Here is a 20,799-nt window from a genome sequence, read left to right on the forward strand (position 1 = left end):
GACAGACATCTCTGGCAGAGAAACAAGAACTTCTTCAAACAGGAAGGGGAAGGTATCAGTTATGAAAGTGATCATCACTGAGCCGGTTAACACTTAAGGACAATGCTTTTAAGGCTGCAAACATAACTGTAAATCACCTTCCTTGTACATAAACCTCATCATAAAGTATTTAAAAACAAACAAAAAAAACCCCCCCACACAGATTCACCTCATTCACTGCCTGTAGTGAACAGACCTCCATTACTGTCAGTGCATGACTCTTCCCATTATTTATGGTGTGCAGTCTCAAAACAGTTCTCATCACAAATTTATGCCTGCATCTGTCAATATTGTATATTCATGGTTGTGAATATACTGCAGGAATGAACTCTCTGCATCCCTCTAGAAGATGAGGTAGTGGGCCTACTAACTTGGTAAACAGATTTAACAGGTGCAACTTAACTGCACACTGCTTAGGCTGCCAGCTCATTCATACTATTTCAAACTGATGCCCAGTTGGAAATTCAAGCCCTGGCATATATTGGTATAATGTCGCACCCATACGTTCAGAGCCTACTCACATGGAAAAGCGTTGTCTGAGGAATGTCCTTTCTTAAATCAAGTTAAGTGCTTGTTTTTGCAACCTCAATGCCCTGAATGGTGTCTAATGTATATTTTTTTCTACTTAGAAAACACTCTTCATACAGTTTCAGCACATAAAACTGTATTAACCATTTAACAGTGGCTAGAATCTCTTGTTCTCCAAATATACAGGAAGGTTTTGGGTTTTTTTTTTTCCTATTTGGAACTGAGATAAATCAATGAGCCCTTCCACCCATGAAGATTTGTAGCATCTCTTATATAGATCATTCAAAAACAGAACTCCCTTTTTCAAAGCTCTTCCTCCACCCAAAAGCTGTATCAAAAGTATCAAAATCAAGAAACACAAACCACTCATGTGTTTTCTGCTCCTTCCCAGAGACTCCTTAAGCATCCTTTCTCTGCCCTGGCAGTGGTTCCTCTTCTCTGCCCCATATCCTCATCCTTTAGCTTGCATTTCTTCCCAATAGTAGGCACTGCGCAAATTTAATAGTGGCCTTACCTTTCTCATTTTCCTCCATGCCTCACTTACGACTGAGGGTTTAAGATTATCTAAAACTAGCCAGACTTATGGCAGGTAGCTTTTTGTTGATAAATAGAGTTTGTATATTTAAAATGTTCTGTATGAACTCCTACAATAGATACTGTTACAAAATAAAAGATCATTAGAGGCATCTTTCTTGACAAGTGAATAAAGTTTTATTAAATCCCAATTTTAAAAGCATTTGTTATACCACAATTAACACATTTTCAAATCCATTCTCCACTGATCATATACTGTAATAAATGTAACTTTCACAAGTGATTATTCTATTTTGATATTATTCAGACAGTGCTTAGCACCCCCCAAAATGAACTGGCCTTGTGGTAGGAAGAAATATATATTCTTTTGGTTAAGTTCTCCAGAGCATACACATTCCACACAAAAAAACTGAAAAATTACAAAATAAGCAGCACAGCAAATTCTTTCATCTGGAATACTGAACACAGGTCTAAATCATACACATCCGAGTCAAACTGGAACAAGTACAGAAAAAGACTTCAAAAGACAATTAGGGATTGCTGTCTTAGATTTCAGAAAAGATTAATTTCCCCTTACTATCAAAAGAAAGGTTGATATAGCATATTTTCCCATTTATACTTACAAAAAAAAGGCTTTGAAATAATGTTTTGGCACAAAAAGAAAACATTTTAAGTGGTAACTAATCATCGAGCAAGCTAGCTTTTGGGGGAGCTAAAACAACAACAACATATTACACTGGGAGAAGTCAATAAACTTAAGAAATGATTACATGACCACCTCTGCTCCTGAGAGCTTACACAAAGAGCTTCAAAGAAGAACACGCACACACAAAGCAATGCAGAGGTCACCTGTGCATTTGTGAGGGCAGGGGGAGGACCACTTCTTGCTAGGCTTTTGCACACATTTGAACAGAACGAGGAGAGAAAAATGAAAGGAGGGAATGGAAATCATACTAGCAGCTCATCAGGAAATTAAGACTATCTACAGCTGGTCCCAATAAAAGCCTCCTGATTAAAAAAAAAAAAAAAAAAAAAACAAACCTAGCTGAACAACTGGGGTTATTACTGTGATAAGCAGGCTACATGTAACAAATGCAAAATACCTTCCTGGACTACTGGCCTAGAGGGAACACTCTGCTCTACTAAATCTGGAACACAGCTTTTAATAGCAGGCATTTTGATAAGAAAAAGAGAGGCCACAGGATATCAAACCTCTCCCTCCATCAGCCCATTTGACATCCTTAAGTCACTGATGGTAAAAGCAGCCAAAAGCACTCCCCACAAAGACAAGGAGCAGTGTTAAATACACGTGGAAACTGTAGGGTAGTCAAGCAGATATTCTTGCAAAAGCATAAAAACAGTTTACAAAATTATAAATACTGTGAAACAGAAATAATTTAGTCCAGCAAGTAAACAGCCTGGCTGCTCAAATGTTAAATTTTCAGACTAAAAGGCTGACTTCCCCAGCTTTTTGACCAGTCTTCCAAAGAACATACTATATTTGCTAGTATGCTTTTCTCAATATTCCTCTGAGCAAAAATGAAATGTTCTTACACAGCAGCAGGATACAAAAATAGTTTAGTGGGTAGAAATTCAGGCTTGCAGGGCTGAAGGCAGTGGATGAAATGAAACTTCAGAATTTCACTTACCGGAAAAACAGACCTTCATAAAGCCTATGGTGGTACCCCCCCCACCCCCAGCAAAATGACAAGAGCAGCTGAACAATAGAAGAGAAGTATCTGGTTCAGAGTCACACCAGAAGGCAGGAGAAGACTGAACACCCCAGCTTTGGTCTTGCTGTGCTCGGGCTCCTGGATAAGCACTAAACTCTCGCCCCATGCCACTCAGCTCCACTTGAGAGGAACGCCGGTACCAGGGGGCAGGAGGGCAGAGCGCAAGCCCCTGCGGCTGCAGCTGCATGCCCCAGGGACAGAGGCAGGGGCAGGACTTCCAGGCTTGTGTTGTCTGTGACATTTCATATTGCTATGTTGAGGTGGGAGGGAGGAGGAAGTAAAGCAAACTATTTCATCATCCTGGATAACACCTGCTCATTAATTTGCATTCTGGTTCTCTAACAAGAACATAAAGCTAGGAAAGCAAGAAAGTTTTTATTTATTTATTTTTTTTTTTAAGTCTATCAAATTTCCCAGATCTATATTAATTTATGTTAGACTCTTCTAGGAAAGTCAGAGAAATTCCCCATTCCTCATTATCCTGTAATAGTTGTTCTGTTGCGTGTATATCACAGAACCTGGATGTCGATATGCAAATACTATTAAGGAAAGTTACCTTCTGCGAAGCTTAGTTTTCTTAAAAAGGACACCAATTACTTGAAATATAAAAACCTTAAAAGAAATTCAAAGTTTCAAGTATTAACATATTGAACATCATTTGCATCATTTTCCAGTGGTCTCCTTACTCTTCTAAGAGAAAAGTCACAGAAAAGAGAAATTAAGCATAAACAAAAAAAATACAGAATAGGGAGAAAAGAGGCTCTATATTTCACCTTTGGATTCTCTGCTTTGCAACAAAGAGGTACTGAACGCTCAGACAGCAATAGAATTTCTGTTAATTAAGGCTTTGTTCTTCATATGCTTTTATTAGGGCAAATGTCATTGCATAATTACTAGGTGCCCAATTATTCTGGGGGAATGGCCTGAAGAAAGACAGCTACTTCCGCCCTTTAACACCAGTCTCCCCAGGTTTTTGGCTGGAAAAAAACCAAATCTCAAGAACTGTGGCACACAGCTACCTGGTACCTTATTTTATTGGTAAGCCACTCAGACTGGAAGCCCCACTGCATGCTACAGATAGTGGAACAGATGGTCTAAGGATACCTGCCTCAGTCAAAAAAATATGTTCTCTCCCACTAACACTTTTAGCATAAGGCTTCTAGAGTTTACATACTCCACAGGCACTCTAGTGCCCTCCACAAAACATGCATGTGTAATTTCAACACAAGAAGTCAGAACTTCACCTGTCTGACATCTAGTAAGGGGCAGCTGCCTAACACATAAGGTAAATGGTAGAATATGAACTAGCCACAAGACACAGATATTACTAAACATGCACAGTACAGACATTATCTCCATGACATCAGTGTTATCTTTAAATGCAGAACCTCAATAGTAATTAACTCAAAGAATTAATTTCTTCAGCATTTCAACATTCCCCTGATTTGTTGAATAGGCCTAATAAAGTTAGTATTTTCTCCTCAAACTTAACAGAAGCTGCTGGATGCGTCCACCCTAACGCATCTTCTCCGACTTCCCTGAAAAAGGATTTGCTTCCAGAGCAAAAGAGCCAATATACTGACCAACAAAGATGGCAGAAGTCTGTCAACTGGGAGACTCCTCAAGGAGAACGCAGAATTATCTCTGTTATTTCAGCTCTGCTGCCCAACCTCATGGGTATTCCAAAGTACATCGTCCCTGGGCTGACATACACAAAGGTGTTCTGCCCGACTTTGTACAAGCCAACAAAGAAGGGATTCAGAAAATAAGCCCCAGCATTCAGCGGGAACATCTGCCCTCCATGAGTATGGCCAGAGAGGATTAAATTTATGTCTGGTCTCTCTTGAAGGGCCCACTTTGCAGCAACTGGCTGATGAGCTAACAGCACTATTGCACGCTCACTGTTACAATCACTGAGAGCTTTTTTCAAATCCATGCCATGCCCTGAGTAGCGTAATACATCTGCCTCAATATCATCAACACCAGCGAGGCAGAACCAGTCATCAGTACTCTTTGGTGAAACGATCTTCACGTTCTCATTGTGGAGTGGCTGAATGTTAAATGATTTCAACAGTTCAAACCAGTTTCCAACATCTGATGTGTAGTACTCATGGTTTCCTGTGACAAAGTAAGTCCCTAAAGGGGAATTAAGTTCTCTAAGAGGCTCAACAGCAGGTCGTATGATATCTGCCTCAGAGTCAGTCAGATCCCCAACAATCACTGTGATATCCGGTTTCAAAGCCTTAACCATTCTCACAATCATGGCAAGCTTGGTCTTCCCAACTGTAGGCCCAAGATGGATATCCGAAAGCAATACCACTTTCAGATTATTCATTGTTGATGGCAGCTTGTGAACAGGAACCTCCACTGAATTCACAGTTGGAGGCTGGGAAGCATTTAACAGCCCAACAATAGTCAGCACAAATGTCAGCATGACTGCCAAAACTGGCTTCATCGCTGTTCTGCTATTCTTATTGCCACTGCCTGCCTTAGCACCTCTCTCAGCCAAGAACTTATAAGCCTGCTCTACAGACCCTAGGGCAAAGAGAAAGAAGATAAGAATGATATAGGCCCCTAGGCAAGTGTAGGCAGCTAAAGAAAAGAAATAGGGCTCTTCTGCAACAAGAAACAGCAATGTAAAGAAACTTGAATGTGCCAAAGCTAGAAACATCAACACAGCTATTCTCCATGGCATGAAACAGAAAGAGCTAGCAGCTGACGACCTGGAGAACATGGTGACTGTGCTTCTCCATACATGACGAGATCCTATCAACATGAGTGCATTAACAAATAGTGCCATCTGCAACCTGAGAAGCCAACGTCGTGTCTTGAGCTCCAGTTGTTCTGCCAGGTAGCTCCGCGATAGCATCATGAAGAAAAAAAACACTCCTGCAGCCACTGCAGCCTTTGCTTCGAGGGACAGTTGCTTGAAGGAGATCATCTTTGCTTCCTGACAGTTCCCTTCTGTTCTGTTGGAGTCTCCAGTAGGCAATAATGTGGTTATGAAGGGATGCCTTGGGTCAACAAAGCCTGCAACCAGGAACCAGTATCAGCCTTTTTAAAATATTACATACACCCCTTCTTCCCAGACTACAACCAAAGAACTATTACTGTGCACAATCCACCCAGAAAACTGGGTCAGGCAGAATCACCATCATACAAACAGGCAGGAGATGTACTGATGCAGAGTGAATCAGATACCTGAAAACACTAGATTCTGACAGCCCAGTTCTAAGCTTTCTGTCTGCCTCCTTCAAGGACCCCCCTACCCTTTTTTTAAATTGTTTTTTAAATGAGAGTACCTCATTAATACTTCCTTATAGTAGCTGGCACTAGATCACAACAATAACACAATGACTACTGGAAACAATAATTAGAGCATTTGAAAACCCTGTACATGTTCTGTGACCAAGTTGCTTCTCCTGTTAATCCAGTATATGTGCTTCCTGTTCTTCTTCTCAAGCAGTTGGCTCCATCTCAAAAGCAGATATCACTGTATGTCGTCCTTACTGAGCACAGGCGGCTTCACTAACACATACTACAGCAGCAGTGAAATCCCCACTAGAGTGACTACCAGATACAACGCTAGCCCCAGAAACTGCAGATGATGTATGATGAGATATCCTTGTCTTTAGTTGTGAGCAAGAATTACCCAAAGTTCTTGAAATTGGTCAGAACAATGAAACCTACATTGTGTTTTGCTGCTTACCTCTGCCATGCGTATGGTTACTAAGACTTGACACCTACTTCAGCATATCCTGGCCTAGCAGGATTCAGTTAAATTGAAAAGGGATTAAAACATCGTGTATTGTGCCTCTTTAGATGGAAAGGGAGCACTAAAAAGTAATGCATGCCTACTCCCAGATTAAAAGTAAATAAATAAGCATCAGTGATGCTTGAATTAAACTGGAATTCTCATTTTGCTTTGTATTTCGCTCTCGGTACACAGTGTTTCTACTCTGGTACAGTCTGGGTATTTTTATTGAAAATAAACCCGACTATTTTATTTTAATCAAAGAAGAAAAAGCATGGATGGTCTTTCATTACCTACAATATTGGTCAAGTTTGTCGGAGAAGATGTAACTACCTTAGTTCAAGCCACACAGCAGCATGTAGTTACTTTCAAAACATTCCTCTCTCACGATCCATACTTAACTAGAGAAAAATCCAGCAATCATTACAGCCCAAAATACTGCAGAACTAGGACAAGAAAGCAGTCCTGTAAGGTTGTGCACTGAACTTGCACTTCGAAGTCTAGCATTCTGGCCAACTTGGCTTTCTAATCTCTAGCACGCACCTTCCCAAGCCACTTTAACAGAACATAAAACACCACACTGAAGACAGTTCCCTGCTATATTTTTACGGGGAAAGTCAGCTAAGCTGAGACCCCCAGCCACGGGGGGAGGGGAGGGGGGCGGGAGGGCAGAGCAGCCTGCACCATGCTTCGGGCCCCCTGCACCTCTTTTGGCAGCCGCACCTGGCAATTTCCACCTAGGCACAGTGGAAGAGCCAGACAGCTGCACCCCAAATCACAACACCCCTGAATCAGAAATCACTAAGGAATCAGTAATGAATCAGAGCTAATCGTTATTTTAAAAAAAAAACAAAACCAAAAAAAGGCAGCGCAGTCAGCGTCCTTCCTCCTCCGGGGGCGGTGAAGCCCGGGACGAGGCCCGCAGAGGCGGCGCCCCCCCGGCGCCCCTCAGAGCTCGGCGCCGCTCCCAACGGCCGCCCCGCCTCCCCCACCCCACCCCCACCCGCCGCTCCCGACCGCCGGCCAAGGGGCCGCGGGGGGAGGCGCGAGCCGCACAGCGGCGTCCCCGGGGCCCGCCGCGGAGCCGGGGCGCTGGGCGGGCGGCGAGGGCACTCACCGCGGCCCGCAGGAGCGCCGCCACGCCGGCCAGCGGCAGCAGCAGCCGCAGCATGACGGCCGGCAGCGGGAAAGCAGGAAGCAGCGGCGGACAAGGCGCTCCTCGGCCCGCCGTCCCGTGAGGCGGCGGCGGCGTCAGCTGACTGCCCCGCCGGGGCTGCTCCGCCCCGTGCCGCCGCCTGACCGCCCCGGCCGGCGCGGCGCCTCCTCGACCCCCGCAGCCCCTCCCGGGCGCCCGGGGCAGAGCACAGGGGAAAGCGAGGCGGCAGGCAGCTGCTCACGGCGCTGCGCAGCGTGCTGCAGCTGGACGGGGGACCAGCACAGACAGGGGAGCAAATGCATTAGCGGGCAGGTTTCCCCCTGCCCAGCATTTGGAAGGAGTGCGCAACAACCTGAACGAGGGAGGGGAAAAGAAAAGAAAAGAAAGAAAAGGAACGAAACAAGAAGTGTAAAGCAGCCGCCCCCCCCTCCGAAAGGGAAGGAGGAGGGGGAGAGAAAAGTGCCTACAGCACCCGGTATTCCCGGGACGGTCTCCCATCCCAGTACTAACCGAGCCTCAACCTGCTTAGCTTCCGAGATCTGACGGGATCGGGCGCTTTCGGGCTGGGTCGGCCGTAGGCACTACCGGGCCTCTTTGGGCTCCCTTTAAACACCACGCTAGCGCTCCCTGCTGACCAAACCACAGCTACAGCTGCCCTGCCCTGCCCTGCCCTGCCCTGCGGGACAACACCCTCCCCCTCCCCCAGGACTTTCCCCCGCGTCCCCGCTACACACACCTCGCACACCTTACAAAGACCACTTTAACACCCTTGCACAACATGGGCACTCTCCTTCACCACCAAGACAACAAACATGCACTCAACAACTTCCGCCCTCCACATTACTTCACACCCTCGCACCCCCTCCCACAACGCACAACCCTCCTCACTCCCCTCCAGCACTCACACCATTGCCAAGCTCAGCACCCTGCCTCATCCTGCTCACGCCTCCCAGCACCTCTCGCCACACCAAAACGCTCCAGCATCACGCTCCCCAGAGGGCCAGAAGCAAGTTGGCCTGCTGCCTTGCTGGGGCACAGGGGCCCTGCTGCCTCCTCGCACCTCCACCTTTCCCAGGCCAACCAGGTGCAAAAGGAGGCCCTCCGTTTGCAGGAATTTAACAGCTAATTTAAAGGAACATAAAACACCACGGTGAAGACAGTTCCCTGCTATATTTTTAAGGGGTAAGTCAGGATTTTGCAAGACTCTACCTCTCACTGATTGGTCAGGGAGCTATAGGTTGACAGAGAAAGTCTCAGCTCCTCAAGCCTGCTTAGCTGTTACAACGCCATTCTTACAAAAAAAGAAAAAAAAAGGTACTATTTTACATACTTGCTTTTACAGACAATACATAAAGCTAGGAAGATAAGAACACAAGAAATGCCCTACTGGGTCAGGTCCACGGGTTCGCTAGACACTGGGTCATATTCCGTCTCAAGAGCAGCAACAGGAAGCGTTATTTAAGGAAACCATATGACCCTGGCCACCCTCTCTGGTCCACATAGCCCTGCAGTAGCCAGAGCTGTTACACTGGGCACGTTAGAGGGCACACCCCTGCCTAGTACTTCTAGTACGTTAATTATGAACCTGGCATCCATTAATTTCTCTAATCCTTTTCTGAACCTGTTGATACGGTCTGCTTCTACAGCCTCCTGCAGCAACAAATTCCAGAAATTCACTATTTGCTTTATAACTTTATCCATTTTTAACTCATCCAACAGTTTCACCAAGTGCTCCCATTCTAATACTTCTAAATTCGGTATCAGCTTTCCACTGGTCTTACCCACCACCTCAGTCATAACCCTACCTCTCTCCAACGTCACAAGTGTCTCTCCCGGACCTGTGCTACTTTTTGCATTGCTTTAACCATCTTTGTGTTACTCCATCAGAAACGTGCATCAAAATAACGGTTTGCTTCAAACTCAAAGCCCAAGCGCCAAAGCAGGGCTCCCACGGCATTTGTAAAGATTAAGGATTTCCCTAGGCCTTTGGCTAGACGCCGGCACACGAACCAAAAAGCAACAGTACAGCCGATGCTAAAACCTGGCAGAAGGGGAAGAGCGTAACTCCCTCCTCCCATGCACGCACCACAGACACAGTACGTTTCCCGGGTGATCACCTAACGGAGCGCAGGTATCAGGTACCTGCGGCTCTGCTTCCCTCCCCCCGCCGCAAGGGTTGCTTAGCTGGGCCCGATAACACAATGTTTTGAGAAACAAAGTCTAAATGGTGGCAGGAGTACACCTAGCAGAACCGTTGCAGCCGGCACGTCAGGGTAGCAGAGCTATCCAAAAAAGCAGCGACCAAGGTAATCAGTCACCTCCAGGAGCAAGGAAGCACAACACCTCTCCTTGCTGGGAGCGCCTTCCGCTTACGCGCTTCCTGCCCCAAAATGAAAGTCAGCTAAGCTGAGACCCCCAGCCACGGGGGGAGGGGAGGGGGGCGGGAGGGCAGAGCAGCCTGCACCATGCTTCGGGCCCCCTGCACCTCTTTTGGCAGCCGCACCTGGCAATTTCCACCTAGGCACAGTGGAAGAGCCAGACAGCTGCACCCCAAATCACAACACCCCTGAATCAGAAATCACTAAGGAATCAGTAATGAATCAGAGCTAATCGTTATTTAAAAAAAAAAACAAAACCAAAAAAAGGCAGCGCAGTCAGCGTCCTTCCTCCTCCGGGGGCGGTGAAGCCCGGGACGAGGCCCGCAGAGGCGGCGCCCCCCCGGCGCCCCTCAGAGCTCGGCGCCGCTCCCAACGGCCGCCCCGCCTCCCCCACCCCACCCCCACCCGCCGCTCCCGACCGCCGGCCAAGGGGCCGCGGGGGGAGGCGCGAGCCGCACAGCGGCGTCCCCGGGGCCCGCCGCGGAGCCGGGGCGCTGGGCGGGCGGCGAGGGCACTCACCGCGGCCCGCAGGAGCGCCGCCACGCCGGCCAGCGGCAGCAGCAGCCGCAGCATGACGGCCGGCAGCGGGAAAGCAGGAAGCAGCGGCGGACAAGGCGCTCCTCGGCCCGCCGTCCCGTGAGGCGGCGGCGGCGTCAGCTGACTGCCCCGCCGGGGCTGCTCCGCCCCGTGCCGCCGCCTGACCGCCCCGGCCGGCGCGGCGCCTCCTCGACCCCCGCAGCCCCTCCCGGGCGCCCGGGGCAGAGCACAGGGGAAAGCGAGGCGGCAGGCAGCTGCTCACGGCGCTGCGCAGCGTGCTGCAGCTGGACGGGGGACCAGCACAGACAGGGGAGCAAATGCATTAGCGGGCAGGTTTCCCCCTGCCCAGCATTTGGAAGGAGTGCGCAACAACCTGAACGAGGGAGGGGAAAAGAAAAGAAAAGAAAAGAAAAGGAACAAAACAAGAAGTGTAAAGCAGCCGCCCCCCCTCCGAAAGGGAAGGAGGAGGGGGAGAGAAAAGTGCCTACAGCACCCGGTATTCCCGGGACGGTCTCCCATCCCAGTACTAACCGAGCCTCAACCTGCTTAGCTTCCGAGATCTGACGGGATCGGGCGCTTTCGGGCTGGGTCGGCCGTAGGCACTACCGGGCCTCTTTGGGCTCCCTTTAAACACCACGCTAGCGCTCCCTGCTGACCAAACCACAGCTACAGCTGCCCTGCCCTGCCCTGCCCTGCGGGACAACACCCTCCCCCTCCCCCAGGACTTTCCCCCGCGTCCCCGCTACACACACCTCGCACACCTTACAAAGACCACTTTAACACCCTTGCACAACATGGGCACTCTCCTTCACCACCAAGACAACAAACATGCACTCAACAACTTCCGCCCTCCACATTACTTCACACCCTCGCACCCCCTCCCACAACGCACAACCCTCCTCACTCCCCTCCAGCACTCACACCATTGCCAAGCTCAGCACCCTGCCTCATCCTGCTCACGCCTCCCAGCACCTCTCGCCACACCAAAACGCTCCAGCATCACGCTCCCCAGAGGGCCAGAAGCAAGTTGGCCTGCTGCCTTGCTGGGGCACAGGGGCCCTGCTGCCTCCTCGCACCTCCACCTTTCCCAGGCCAACCAGGTGCAAAAGGAGGCCCTCCGTTTGCAGGAATTTAACAGCTAATTTAAAGGAACATAAAACACCACGGTGAAGACAGTTCCCTGCTATATTTTTAAGGGGTAAGTCAGGATTTTGCAAGACTCTACCTCTCACTGATTGGTCAGGGAGCTATAGGTTGACAGAGAAAGTCTCAGCTCCTCAAGCCTGCTTAGCTGTTACAACGCCATTCTTACAAAAAAAGAAAAAAAAAAAGGTACTATTTTACATACTTGCTTTTACAGACAATACATAAAGCTAGGAAGATAAGAACACAAGAAATGCCCTACTGGGTCAGGTCCACGGGTTCGCTAGACACTGGGTCATATTCCGTCTCAAGAGCAGCAACAGGAAGCGTTATTTAAGGAAACCATATGACCCTGGCCACCCTCTCTGGTCCACATAGCCCTGCAGTAGCCAGAGCTGTTACACTGGGCACGTTAGAGGGCACACCCCTGCCTAGTACTTCTAGTACGTTAGTTATGAACCTGGCGTCCATTAATTTCTCTAATCCTTTTCTGAACCTGTTGATACGGTCTGCTTCTACAGCCTCCTGCAGCAACAAATTCCAGAAATTCACTATTTGCTTTATAACTTTATCCATTTTTAACTCATCCAACAGTTTCACCAAGTGCTCCCATTCTAATACTTCTAAATTCGGTATCAGCTTTCCACTGGTCTTACCCACCACCTCAGTCATAACCCTACCTCTCTCCAACGTCACAAGTGTCTCTCCCGGACCTGTGCTACTTTTTGCATTGCTTTAACCATCTTTGTGTTACTCCATCAGAAACGTGCATCAAAATAACGGTTTGCTTCAAACTCAAAGCCCAAGCGCCAAAGCAGGGCTCCCACGGCATTTGTAAAGATTAAGGATTTCCCTAGGCCTTTGGCTAGACGCCGGCACACGAACCAAAAAGCAACAGTACAGCCGATGCTAAAACCTGGCAGAAGGGGAAGAGCGTAACTCCCTCCTCCCATGCACGCACCACAGACACAGTACGTTTCCCGGGTGATCACCTAACGGAGCGCAGGTATCAGGTACCTGCGGCTCTGCTTCCCTCCCCCCGCCGCAAGGGTTGCTTAGCTGGGCCCGATAACACAATGTTTTGAGAAACAAAGTCTAAATGGTGGCAGGAGTACACCTAGCAGAACCGTTGCAGCCGGCACGTCAGGGTAGCAGAGCTATCCAAAAAAGCAGCGACCAAGGTAATCAGTCACCTCCAGGAGCAAGGAAGCACAACACCTCTCCTTGCTGGGAGCGCCTTCCGCTTACGCGCTTCCTGCCCCAAAATGAAAGTCAGCTAAGCTGAGACCCCCAGCCACGGGGGGAGGGGAGGGGGGCGGGAGGGCAGAGCAGCCTGCACCATGCTTCGGGCCCCCTGCACCTCTTTTGGCAGCCGCACCTGGCAATTTCCACCTAGGCACAGTGGAAGAGCCAGACAGCTGCACCCCAAATCACAACACCCCTGAATCAGAAATCACTAAGGAATCAGTAATGAATCAGAGCTAATCGTTATTTAAAAAAAAAAACAAAACCAAAAAAAGGCAGCGCAGTCAGCGTCCTTCCTCCTCCGGGGGCGGTGAAGCCCGGGACGAGGCCCGCAGAGGCGGCGCCCCCCCGGCGCCCCTCAGAGCTCGGCGCCGCTCCCAACGGCCGCCCCGCCTCCCCCACCCCACCCCCACCCGCCGCTCCCGACCGCCGGCCAAGGGGCCGCGGGGGGAGGCGCGAGCCGCACAGCGGCGTCCCCGGGGCCCGCCGCGGAGCCGGGGCGCTGGGCGGGCGGCGAGGGCACTCACCGCGGCCCGCAGGAGCGCCGCCACGCCGGCCAGCGGCAGCAGCAGCCGCAGCATGACGGCCGGCAGCGGGAAAGCAGGAAGCAGCGGCGGACAAGGCGCTCCTCGGCCCGCCGTCCCGTGAGGCGGCGGCGGCGTCAGCTGACTGCCCCGCCGGGGCTGCTCCGCCCCGTGCCGCCGCCTGACCGCCCCGGCCGGCGCGGCGCCTCCTCGACCCCCGCAGCCCCTCCCGGGCGCCCGGGGCAGAGCACAGGGGAAAGCGAGGCGGCAGGCAGCTGCTCACGGCGCTGCGCAGCGTGCTGCAGCTGGACGGGGGACCAGCACAGACAGGGGAGCAAATGCATTAGCGGGCAGGTTTCCCCCTGCCCAGCATTTGGAAGGAGTGCGCAACAACCTGAACGAGGGAGGGGAAAAGAAAAGAAAAGAAAAGAAAAGGAACGAAACAAGAAGTGTAAAGCAGCCGCCCCCCCCTCCGAAAGGGAAGGAGGAGGGGGAGAGAAAAGTGCCTACAGCACCCGGTATTCCCGGGACGGTCTCCCATCCCAGTACTAACCGAGCCTCAACCTGCTTAGCTTCCGAGATCTGACGGGATCGGGCGCTTTCGGGCTGGGTCGGCCGTAGGCACTACCGGGCCTCTTTGGGCTCCCTTTAAACACCACGCTAGCGCTCCCTGCTGACCAAACCACAGCTACAGCTGCCCTGCCCTGCCCTGCCCTGCGGGACAACACCCTCCCCCTCCCCCAGGACTTTCCCCCGCGTCCCCGCTACACACACCTCGCACACCTTACAAAGACCACTTTAACACCCTTGCACAACATGGGCACTCTCCTTCACCACCAAGACAACAAACATGCACTCAACAACTTCCGCCCTCCACATTACTTCACACCCTCGCACCCCCTCCCACAACGCACAACCCTCCTCACTCCCCTCCAGCACTCACACCATTGCCAAGCTCAGCACCCTGCCTCATCCTGCTCACGCCTCCCAGCACCTCTCGCCACACCAAAACGCTCCAGCATCACGCTCCCCAGAGGGCCAGAAGCAAGTTGGCCTGCTGCCTTGCTGGGGCACAGGGGCCCTGCTGCCTCCTCGCACCTCCACCTTTCCCAGGCCAACCAGGTGCAAAAGGAGGCCCTCCGTTTGCAGGAATTTAACAGCTAATTTAAAGGAACATAAAACACCACGGTGAAGACAGTTCCCTGCTATATTTTTAAGGGGTAAGTCAGGATTTTGCAAGACTCTACCTCTCACTGATTGGTCAGGGAGCTATAGGTTGACAGAGAAAGTCTCAGCTCCTCAAGCCTGCTTAGCTGTTACAACGCCATTCTTACAAAAAAAGAAAAAAAAAAAAGGTACTATTTTACATACTTGCTTTTACAGACAATACATAAAGCTAGGAAGATAAGAACACAAGAAATGCCCTACTGGGTCAGGTCCACGGGTTCGCTAGACACTGGGTCATATTCCGTCTCAAGAGCAGCAACAGGAAGCGTTATTTAAGGAAACCATATGACCCTGGCCACCCTCTCTGGTCCACATAGCCCTGCAGTAGCCAGAGCTGTTACACTGGGCACGTTAGAGGGCACACCCCTGCCTAGTACTTCTAGTACGTTAGTTATGAACCTGGCGTCCATTAATTTCTCTAATCCTTTTCTGAACCTGTTGATACGGTCTGCTTCTACAGCCTCCTGCAGCAACAAATTCCAGAAATTCACTATTTGCTTTATAACTTTATCCATTTTTAACTCATCCAACAGTTTCACCAAGTGCTCCCATTCTAATACTTCTAAATTCGGTATCAGCTTTCCACTGGTCTTACCCACCACCTCAGTCATAACCCTACCTCTCTCCAACGTCACAAGTGTCTCTCCCGGACCTGTGCTACTTTTTGCATTGCTTTAACCATCTTTGTGTTACTCCATCAGAAACGTGCATCAAAATAACGGTTTGCTTCAAACTCAAAGCCCAAGCGCCAAAGCAGGGCTCCCACGGCATTTGTAAAGATTAAGGATTTCCCTAGGCCTTTGGCTAGACGCCGGCACACGAACCAAAAAGCAACAGTACAGCCGATGCTAAAACCTGGCAGAAGGGGAAGAGCGTAACTCCCTCCTCCCATGCACGCACCACAGACACAGTACGTTTCCCGGGTGATCACCTAACGGAGCGCAGGTATCAGGTACCTGCGGCTCTGCTTCCCTCCCCCCGCCGCAAGGGTTGCTTAGCTGGGCCCGATAACACAATGTTTTGAGAAACAAAGTCTAAATGGTGGCAGGAGTACACCTAGCAGAACCGTTGCAGCCGGCACGTCAGGGTAGCAGAGCTATCCAAAAAAGCAGCGACCAAGGTAATCAGTCACCTCCAGGAGCAAGGAAGCACAACACCTCTCCTTGCTGGGAGCGCCTTCCGCTTACGCGCTTCCTGCCCCAAAATGAAAGTCAGCTAAGCTGAGACCCCCAGCCACGGGGGGAGGGGAGGGGGGCGGGAGGGCAGAGCAGCCTGCACCATGCTTCGGGCCCCCTGCACCTCTTTTGGCAGCCGCACCTGGCAATTTCCACCTAGGCACAGTGGAAGAGCCAGACAGCTGCACCCCAAATCACAACACCCCTGAATCAGAAATCACTAAGGAATCAGTAATGAATCAGAGCTAATCGTTATTTAAAAAAAAAAACAAAACCAAAAAAAGGCAGCGCAGTCAGCGTCCTTCCTCCTCCGGGGGCGGTGAAGCCCGGGACGAGGCCCGCAGAGGCGGCGCCCCCCCGGCGCCCCTCAGAGCTCGGCGCCGCTCCCAACGGCCGCCCCGCCTCCCCCACCCCACCCCCACCCGCCGCTCCCGACCGCCGGCCAAGGGGCCGCGGGGGGAGGCGCGAGCCGCACAGCGGCGTCCCCGGGGCCCGCCGCGGAGCCGGGGCGCTGGGCGGGCGGCGAGGGCACTCACCGCGGCCCGCAGGAGCGCCGCCACGCCGGCCAGCGGCAGCAGCAGCCGCAGCATGACGGCCGGCAGCGGGAAAGCAGGAAGCAGCGGCGGACAAGGCGCTCCTCGGCCCGCCGTCCCGTGAGGCGGCGGCGGCGTCAGCTGACTGCCCCGCCGGGGCTGCTCCGCCCCGTGCCGCCGCCTGACCGCCCCGGCCGGCGCGGCGCCTCCTCGACCCCCGCAGCCCCTCCCGGGCGCCCGGGGCAGAGCACAGGGGAAAGCGAGGCGGCAGGCAGCTGCTCACGGCGCTGCGCAGCGTGCTGCAGCTGGACGGGGGACCAGCACAGACAGGGGAGCAAATGCATTAGCGGGCAGGTTTCCCCCTGCCCAGCATTTGGAAGGAGTGCGCAACAACCTGAACGAGGGAGGGGAAAAGAAAAGAAAAGAAAAGAAAAGGAACAAAACAAGAAGTGTAAAGCAGCCGCCCCCCCTCCGAAAGGGAAGGAGGAGGGGGAGAGAAAAGTGCCTACAGCACCCGGTATTCCCGGGACGGTCTCCCATCCCAGTACTAACCGAGCCTCAACCTGCTTAGCTTCCGAGATCTGACGGGATCGGGCGCTTTCGGGCTGGGTCGGCCGTAGGCACTACCGGGCCTCTTTGGGCTCCCTTTAAACACCACGCTAGCGCTCCCTGCTGACCAAACCACAGCTACAGCTGCCCTGCCCTGCCCTGCCCTGCCCTGCGGGACAACACCCTCCCCCTCCCCCAGGACTTTCCCCCGCGTCCCCGCTACACACACCTCGCACACCTTACAAAGACCACTTTAACACCCTTGCACAACATGGGCACTCTCCTTCACCACCAAGACAACAAACATGCACTCAACAACTTCCGCCCTCCACATTACTTCACACCCTCGCACCCCCTCCCACAACGCACAACCCTCCTCACTCCCCTCCAGCACTCACACCATTGCCAAGCTCAGCACCCTGCCTCATCCTGCTCACGCCTCCCAGCACCTCTCGCCACACCAAAACGCTCCAGCATCACGCTCCCCAGAGGGCCAGAAGCAAGTTGGCCTGCTGCCTTGCTGGGGCACAGGGGCCCTGCTGCCTCCTCGCACCTCCACCTTTCCCAGGCCAACCAGGTGCAAAAGGAGGCCCTCCGTTTGCAGGAATTTAACAGCTAATTTAAAGGAACATAAAACACCACGGTGAAGACAGTTCCCTGCTATATTTTTAAGGGGTAAGTCAGGATTTTGCAAGACTCTACCTCTCACTGATTGGTCAGGGAGCTATAGGTTGACAGAGAAAGTCTCAGCTCCTCAAGCCTGCTTAGCTGTTACAACGCCATTCTTACAAAAAAAGAAAAAAAAAAAGGTACTATTTTACATACTTGCTTTTACAGACAATACATAAAGCTAGGAAGATAAGAACACAAGAAATGCCCTACTGGGTCAGGTCCACGGGTTCGCTAGACACTGGGTCATATTCCGTCTCAAGAGCAGCAACAGGAAGCGTTATTTAAGGAAACCATATGACCCTGGCCACCCTCTCTGGTCCACATAGCCCTGCAGTAGCCAGAGCTGTTACACTGGGCACGTTAGAGGGCACACCCCTGCCTAGTACTTCTAGTACGTTAGTTATGAACCTGGCGTCCATTAATTTCTCTAATCCTTTTCTGAACCTGTTGATACGGTCTGCTTCTACAGCCTCCTGCAGCAACAAATTCCAGAAATTCACTATTTGCTTTATAACTTTATCCATTTTTAACTCATCCAACAGTTTCACCAAGTGCTCCCATTCTAATACTTCTAAATTCGGTATCAGCTTTCCACTGGTCTTACCCACCACCTCAGTCATAACCCTACCTCTCTCCAACGTCACAAGTGTCTCTCCCGGACCTGTGCTACTTTTTGCATTGCTTTAACCATCTTTGTGTTACTCCATCAGAAACGTGCATCAAAATAACGGTTTGCTTCAAACTCAAAGCCCAAGCGCCAAAGCAGGGCTCCCACGGCATTTGTAAAGATTAAGGATTTCCCTAGGCCTTTGGCTAGACGCCGGCACACGAACCAAAAAGCAACAGTACAGCCGATGCTAAAACCTGGCAGAAGGGGAAGAGCGTAACTCCCTCCTCCCATGCACGCACCACAGACACAGTACGTTTCCCGGGTGATCACCTAACGGAGCGCAGGTATCAGGTACCTGCGGCTCTGCTTCCCTCCCCCCGCCGCAAGGGTTGCTTAGCTGGGCCCGATAACACAATGTTTTGAGAAACAAAGTCTAAATGGTGGCAGGAGTACACCTAGCAGAACCGTTGCAGCCGGCACGTCAGGGTAGCAGAGCTATCCAAAAAAGCAGCGACCAAGGTAATCAGTCACCTCCAGGAGCAAGGAAGCACAACACCTCTCCTTGCTGGGAGCGCCTTCCGCTTACGCGCTTCCTGCCCCAAAATGAAAGTCAGCTAAGCTGAGACCCCCAGCCACGGGGGGAGGGGAGGGGGGCGGGAGGGCAGAGCAGCCTGCACCATGCTTCGGGCCCCCTGCACCTCTTTTGGCAGCCGCACCTGGCAATTTCCACCTAGGCACAGTGGAAGAGCCAGACAGCTGCACCCCAAATCACAACACCCCTGAATCAGAAATCACTAAGGAATCAGTAATGAATCAGAGCTAATCGTTATTTAAAAAAAAAAAACAAAACCAAAAAAAGGCAGCGCAGTCAGCGTCCTTCCTCCTCCGGGGGCGGTGAAGCCCGGGACGAGGCCCGCAGAGGCGGCGCCCCCCCGGCGCCCCTCAGAGCTCGGCGCCGCTCCCAACGGCCGCCCCGCCTCCCCCACCCCACCCCCACCCGCCGCTCCCGACCGCCGGCCAAGGGGCCGCGGGGGGAGGCGCGAGCCGCACAGCGGCGTCCCCGGGGCCCGCCGCGGAGCCGGGGCGCTGGGCGGGCGGCGAGGGCACTCACCGCGGCCCGCAGGAGCGCCGCCACGCCGGCCAGCGGCAGCAGCAGCCGCAGCATGACGGCCGGCAGCGGGAAAGCAGGAAGCAGCGGCGGACAAGGCGCTCCTCGGCCCGCCGTCCCGTGAGGCGGCGGCGGCGTCAGCTGACTGCCCCGCCGGGGCTGCTCCGCCCCGTGCCGCCGCCTGACCGCCCCGGCCGGCGCGGCGCCTCCTCGACCCCCGCAGCCCCTCCCGGGCGCCCGGGGCAGAGCACAGGGGAAAGCGAGGCGGCAGGCAGCTGCTCACGGCGCTGCGCAGCGTGCTGCAGCTGGACGGGGGACCAGCACAGACAGGGGAGCAAATGCATTAGCGGGCAGGTTTCCCCCTGCCCAGCATTTGGAAGGAGTGCGCAACAACCTGAACGAGGGAGGGGAAAAGAAAAGAAAAGAAAGAAAAGGAACGAAACAAGAAGTGTAAAGCAGCCGCCCCCCCCTCCGAAAGGGAAGGAGGAGGGGGAGAGAAAAGTGCCTACAGCACCCGGTATTCCCGGGACGGTCTCCCATCCCAGTACTAACCGAGCCTCAACCTGCTTAGCTTCCGAGATCTGACGGGATCGGGCGCTTTCGGGCTGGGTCGGCCGTAGGCACTACCGGGCCTCTTTGGGCTCCCTTTAAACACCACGCTAGCGCTCCCTGCTGACCAAACCACAGCTACAGCTGCCCTGCCCTGCCCTGCCCTGCCCTGCGGGACAACACCCTCCCCCTCCCCCAGGACTTTCCCCCGCGTCCCCGCTACACACACCTCGCACACCTTACAAAGACCACTTTAACACCCTTGCACAACATGGGCACTCTCCTTCACCACCAAGACAACAAACATGCACTCAACAACTTCCGCCCTCCACATTACTTCACACCCTCGCACCCCCTCCCACAACGCACAACCCTCCTCACTCCCCTCCAGCACTCACACCATTGCCAAGCTCAGCACCCTGCCTCATCCTGCTCACGCCTCCCAGCACCTCTCGCCACACCAAAACGCTCCAGCATCACGCTCCCCAGAGGGCCAGAAGCAAGTTGGCCTGCTGCCTTGCTGGGGCACAGGGGCCCTGCTGCCTCCTCGCACCTCCACCTTTCCCAGGCCAACCAGGTGCAAAAGGAGGCCCTCCGTTTGCAGGAATTTAACAGCTAATTTAAAGGAACATAAAACACCACGGTGAAGACAGTTCCCTGCTATATTTTTAAGGGGTAAGTCAGGATTTTGCAAGACTCTACCTCTCACTGATTGGTCAGGGAGCTATAGGTTGACAGAGAAAGTCTCAGCTCCTCAAGCCTGCTTAGCTGTTACAACGTCATTCTTACAAAAAAAGAAAAAAAA

At 52.4% G+C, this 20,799-nt stretch overlaps 2 protein-coding genes and 5 pseudogenes across 9 annotated transcripts in view; all 7 read right to left on the bottom strand.

Moving 5' to 3' along the window:
* Positions 1-20,799, bottom strand: part of GLB1 (galactosidase beta 1) — a 96,587-nt gene that overhangs the window by 60,764 nt on the left and 15,024 nt on the right. For 5 of the 8 annotated variants that reach the window (XR_010387682.1, XR_010387683.1, XR_010387684.1 and 2 more), the window contains exon 1: positions 7,706-7,879. The exons of 1 other annotated variant lie outside the window; for it this stretch is intronic. Coding sequence is in view for 4 of the 7 variants with exons in the window: in XM_064506449.1 (XP_064362519.1) it covers positions 7,706-7,759 (54 nt within the window). In the remaining 3 variants the exon portion in view is untranslated. Of the gene's footprint in view, positions 1-7,705; positions 7,880-20,799 lie in introns of those variants that run through there. 2 more of the 8 variants (XM_064506447.1, XM_064506446.1) reach the window with 1 other exon arrangement.
* Positions 1,256-20,799, bottom strand: part of TMPPE (transmembrane protein with metallophosphoesterase domain) — a 34,286-nt gene continuing 14,742 nt past the window's right edge. Inside the window, exon 2 of the mRNA XM_064506452.1 lies at positions 1,256-5,864. Within this exon, the coding sequence (XP_064362522.1) occupies positions 4,456-5,775 (1,320 nt within the window). The 5' untranslated portion in view covers positions 5,776-5,864 and the 3' untranslated portion in view covers positions 1,256-4,455. The remainder of the gene's footprint in view (positions 5,865-20,799) is intronic.
* On the bottom strand, positions 8,205-8,324 carry LOC112981450 (5S ribosomal RNA; annotated as a pseudogene).
* On the bottom strand, positions 11,141-11,260 carry LOC135327671 (5S ribosomal RNA; annotated as a pseudogene).
* On the bottom strand, positions 14,075-14,194 carry LOC112982661 (5S ribosomal RNA; annotated as a pseudogene).
* LOC135327672 (5S ribosomal RNA) lies at positions 17,009-17,128 on the bottom strand (annotated as a pseudogene).
* LOC135327673 (5S ribosomal RNA) lies at positions 19,948-20,067 on the bottom strand (annotated as a pseudogene).

The sequence above is a fragment of the Dromaius novaehollandiae genome, chromosome 2 (assembly GCF_036370855.1).
Source record: "Dromaius novaehollandiae isolate bDroNov1 chromosome 2, bDroNov1.hap1, whole genome shotgun sequence".
Taxonomy (NCBI): Eukaryota; Metazoa; Chordata; class Aves; order Casuariiformes; family Dromaiidae; genus Dromaius; species Dromaius novaehollandiae.